The sequence below is a fragment of the Mandrillus leucophaeus genome, unplaced genomic scaffold (genome assembly GCF_000951045.1).
Source record: "Mandrillus leucophaeus isolate KB7577 unplaced genomic scaffold, Mleu.le_1.0 Scaffold10, whole genome shotgun sequence".
Classification (NCBI taxonomy): domain Eukaryota; kingdom Metazoa; phylum Chordata; class Mammalia; order Primates; family Cercopithecidae; genus Mandrillus; species Mandrillus leucophaeus.
Genome location: NW_012098098.1, coordinates 6,740,238 through 6,744,324, shown reverse-complemented (window position 1 = coordinate 6,744,324; position 4,087 = coordinate 6,740,238). Strand labels below are relative to the sequence as shown.

Here is a 4,087-nt window from a genome sequence, read left to right as displayed (position 1 = left end):
GGGGGGGATCCCAGCCCCAGTTACCAGCAGGGCTGGGGGGAAAGCATGGGCGGGGCCCTCAGGGCCCTCAGCTCACCCACCCCTCCCAGCCTCCCTCCTGCCTCCCAGCAGGAATGTCCTCCCTTGCTCCTGCCGAAGCTGCTCCCCACCCACTGGGTGTCCTCAGGTCTGTCTGTGTGAGTCACTGCCCCCCAGGGGCCTCCATGGTCCTCCTCTGTGGGCTCAGCTTCATGCTCCCTTCCCATACAGCAAGGGCCGGAGGGAGACTTGCTCCCCGATGCTAGATGGTCCCAGAGGGCCCTACGGGCTGCTTCTCCCCAAGGGCCTCTCTCCCAGCTCTGACTCCATTCACATGCTGCCACGCACCACCCCCGGGCCCATCATGAAGCCCCCTGCCTTCTGCAGGAGCCCAAGAAGGGAAGGCAGCTCTAAGCAGGGGCTACTTTTGAGGGAGGGACAGCAGCAGCACCTCGTCCCTGGTGAACTCGGGGGCATTGTCATTGATGTCATCAAGGGTGATGATGGCTGAGGCAGTGGCTGTGAGGCCGTCTCCGGACATGTCTGCCACCTGCAGGGTCAGATTGTACACCGCGACCACCTGGGGATGTGGGGCACAGAGTCAGAAGATGAAGGCCCAGGTAGGCCACATAGGGACTGGTCAGGGGCGGGAGCCAGGCCACCTGGCCAGCTCAGTTCCTACGGGAGCGCCCAGTGGGTGTTGAAGACTCCAAATGGCCCTGAGAATCCTGCCCTGATCCTAAGTGCATGCGGCTGTGGTGCTGCCCCAGCCTATGGCGCTGGATAAGCATTTACAGAGCACCTACTGTGCGCTGGGTAAGCGTTTACAGAGCACCTACTGTGCGCTGGGTAAGCGTTTACAGAGCACCTACTGTGTGTTCAGTGCCTAGCATACCAGTGAGCTTGGGACCCTGCCCTGGGGAGCCGTGGTTAGTGGCAGGGACAGAAATGGACAAAGACCACATAACACAGTGTAACCAGGAGGGCTTCCCAGCGGGGCTGACTCAAGGGGGGTCTTTGGGGAGCACAGAAGTCCGAAAGCAAGGGGCAGCGGGGGCCCTGACAGAAGGAGCTAGTTACTTACTAGCGGGGAGCTGTTGCCATGAAGCTGAGAGGGAAGGGGCTGCTTGGGGAGCCCTGCCCTGTGCCGGGCCCCTCACGCTCTAAGTGGACCAGATCCCTCCCGCCTGGGCCAGTGCGGCTCCTGTCTGTGCATCAGTGGGTTCACCCCACGCCATCTCCTCGGGAGCCAGGGCCACTGCCAGCTCTGCAGCGACGGTAGGGACAGGAGTGTCTGGGGTGGGCAGGCTGGGGGCAGAGGGACCCACAGGAGATGGGCTGCTCTGGCTGTGCGGGGTGGAGCTGCCAGGGTGCCACCTCACCTCACGGTCCAGCCCCACTTGCACGGTGCGGATCTCGCCTGTGAGCTCGTCGATGCTGAAGAGCTCGGGGCCGCCCTGCTGCAGGATGGAGAACCGCAGTGCTGCGTTGTCCGTCTCGGGGTCGTCGGCATCTGTGGCCTCCGCCCTGGTCACATAGGTGCCTGGGAAGCACAGGGAGGCATGAGGGTCAGCGTCCACAGGGCCGATGGGCTGGGGGCATCGTGAGGGGCACGGGGGCACCTCGTGTGCACAGGCTCCCTGGTTCCAGCACGGCTTGACCCCAGATGGGGCAGTCAGTCCATGTTGCTGTTCGCGTCACCAAGGCGGCCTACACGCGGCAACCCCCAAGTCCAGATGCTTCCCGCTGCCCCTGAAGTTCACCACGCCGTGTCCAGGCCACCGATGTGGTGGAAGCCTTTTGCCCGGCTTGTACTGTTTATGGGGTCGCAGCACAGGAACATAGGATGCTCCTGGGACAGGTGCTGGCTCCTGTGCCTGCCCGGTGCAGGGACTGAGGGCACTGGGTCAGACTGGGCTAGCTAGCGGGGGGCCTCCAGGAGCTGCTGGCATCCAGGGTGACAGAGGACTCATGGGCAGGCTGAACAGAGGATGCACGGGCAGGATAAAACAGAGGACACACGGCAGTTGAGTGGAGGACGCACACCGCGTCTGTGGAGGCCAGAGCCCCAGCCCCACCTGCTGTGGGAAGCAGCACTCGGGAAGGTGCTGCTAGAGGAAGCCACCTGTGGTAGGGCTATGCTTCACCTCCCCCCCATTTCCCTCTCCTGAGATTTAGATCTGACTCCTCTGGCAGCTCAGGGGGACTGAGCCACCGAGGTGGGGTGGGAAGCACAGGCTTCGGGCCATACTGGGGAGCAGCTCCTGGCCGGCTGTGACCTCCCCCCCGGGACAGCTGGAGCCAGGACGTGCTGTCTGTCACCTGGGACAGAACGAGGCGCGGAGGCCGTGCCACAGACACAGGAAGGAAACTGAGGCAGGATATGAGCCTCCAAGCCTGAGCCTGGGCCAGGCCTGGCCACAGTCCCTGGTAGCCCCAGACACGAGGGGGCCTGTGTCCCTCCGCCAGGTCTTTACCACGGGCCCCCAGGGAGGTGGGAACGAGCCCGTGACTGGGGCTTGCAGGCCAACCCGGGTTTGGGGTGAATCACAACCAAGGGATGCCTGTGGGTGCTTCGGACCCTGCGTGAGTACAGGGTGAGGATGGGGTGTGCTTGGCTCCAGATGCCCCCTCAGCAGGAGGGAGAAGTCATTTGCTTTTGGGGAGAACAGGACCCCTGAAAACCCTCCACTCCCAGGCACAGATTTTTGGGTCTGAAATTTATATTGAAATGGGAAGTGGCTTGAGTTGACCTGTGGAAACGGACATTCCTCGGAGACCTGTTTACTTATTTTTAGACTCTCCGAGGGGCCTCTGGAATTCTTGCTTGAGGGACATCCTGGATTTCTGGCTTCGCAGAGCCCTTCCCTGCAGCCCCTCCCAGCCCGGGGCCGCCGTCCTGTCTCACCTGGGGCTGCGCCCTCCAGCACGCGGCCGGTGAACGCCTCCTGCAGGAACACTGGCCGGTTGTCGTTCTGATCCACAACTACAATCTCCAGGTCCGTGGGGTCCTCCAGGGTGGATCCTCCCAGGTCCAGGGCAAACGCTCTTAGCTGTTCAAACACAGAGCAAGGGCTGGCTCTGTGGGCCCCAAATTTCTGTGGCTCCCATTAGGGCCATGCGAAAGAGACAGCATGTTCAGACTTTGTCTCCAGCTGGAAACACCAACTTAAACAGGAGACAAACAGCACAGGGTGGGGTATCTGTCACAGTGGCTGAGAATGTCCCTGAACGGGAGCCACCTTCTCTTAGCAGACAGAGCAGGTGCCATTTTCCCTGCTTGCCTTGGCTGCCAGGAAGCTCACAGCTGCTTCATGTGTGACTAAAGTAAGGCTCTCAAAGGGTTCCTAATCTCTCTCCCTTTCTCTCTATGGTCTTGGTTCCTCCTGAAGTTTTTTTTTTGTTATTGTTGTTGTTGTTGTTGTTGTTTTATTTTTAGATGGAGTTTCGCTCTTATTGCCCAGGCTGGAGTTTAATGGCATGGTCTCAGCTCACTGCAACCTCCGCCTGCCGGGTTCAAGCGATTCTCCTGCCTCAGCCTCCCGAGTAGCTGGGATTACAGGCACACTCCACCATGCCCAGCTAATTGTTTGTATTTTCAGTAGAAATGAGGTTTCATCATGTTAGCCAGGCTGGTCTCGAACTCCTGACCTCAGGTGATACACCTCGGTCTCCCAAAGTGCTGGGATTACAGGCGTGAGCCACCACGCCCAGCCTCCTCCTGAAGTCTAATTCCCCTGTGCACATGACATTTTAAAGGCCTCCCATCCTTTTGGAGAATGGGCACAATTACAGTTTCCAAGTGAAAAATACTCTCTAATAACATTTGATGTAAGGGATCAAAGGACTGGTTCTCGAAGTCTAAAGGAAGATTCGGGGCAAATAAAAGGAAATTTTGCTTCCTGCAAAGGCAAAGGCAGGAAGCATCCTTTCCTCACATCAGGTATGAAATTACTTTTTCTTTTTTTTTTTTTTTTAGACAGAGTCTCGCTCTGTCACCCAGGCTGGAGTGCGGTGGTGCGATCTTGGCTCACTGCAAGCTCCACCTCCTGGGTTCATGTCATTCTCC

The 4,087-nt window shown here is 59.2% G+C and overlaps 1 protein-coding gene across 1 annotated transcript in view; it reads right to left on the bottom strand.

The window, feature by feature from the left end:
* Nucleotides 1–4,087, bottom strand: part of CDH15 (cadherin 15, type 1, M-cadherin (myotubule)) — a 21,932-nt gene that overhangs the window by 6,545 nt on the left and 11,300 nt on the right. The window contains exons 4-7 of the mRNA XM_011972532.1: nt 2,927–3,071; nt 1,401–1,561; nt 444–598; nt 25–32 (exon numbers count right to left, since the gene is read on the bottom strand). Coding sequence (XP_011827922.1) covers nt 25–32; nt 444–598; nt 1,401–1,561; nt 2,927–3,071 — 469 coding nt within the window. The remainder of the gene's footprint in view (nt 1–24; nt 33–443; nt 599–1,400; nt 1,562–2,926; nt 3,072–4,087) is intronic.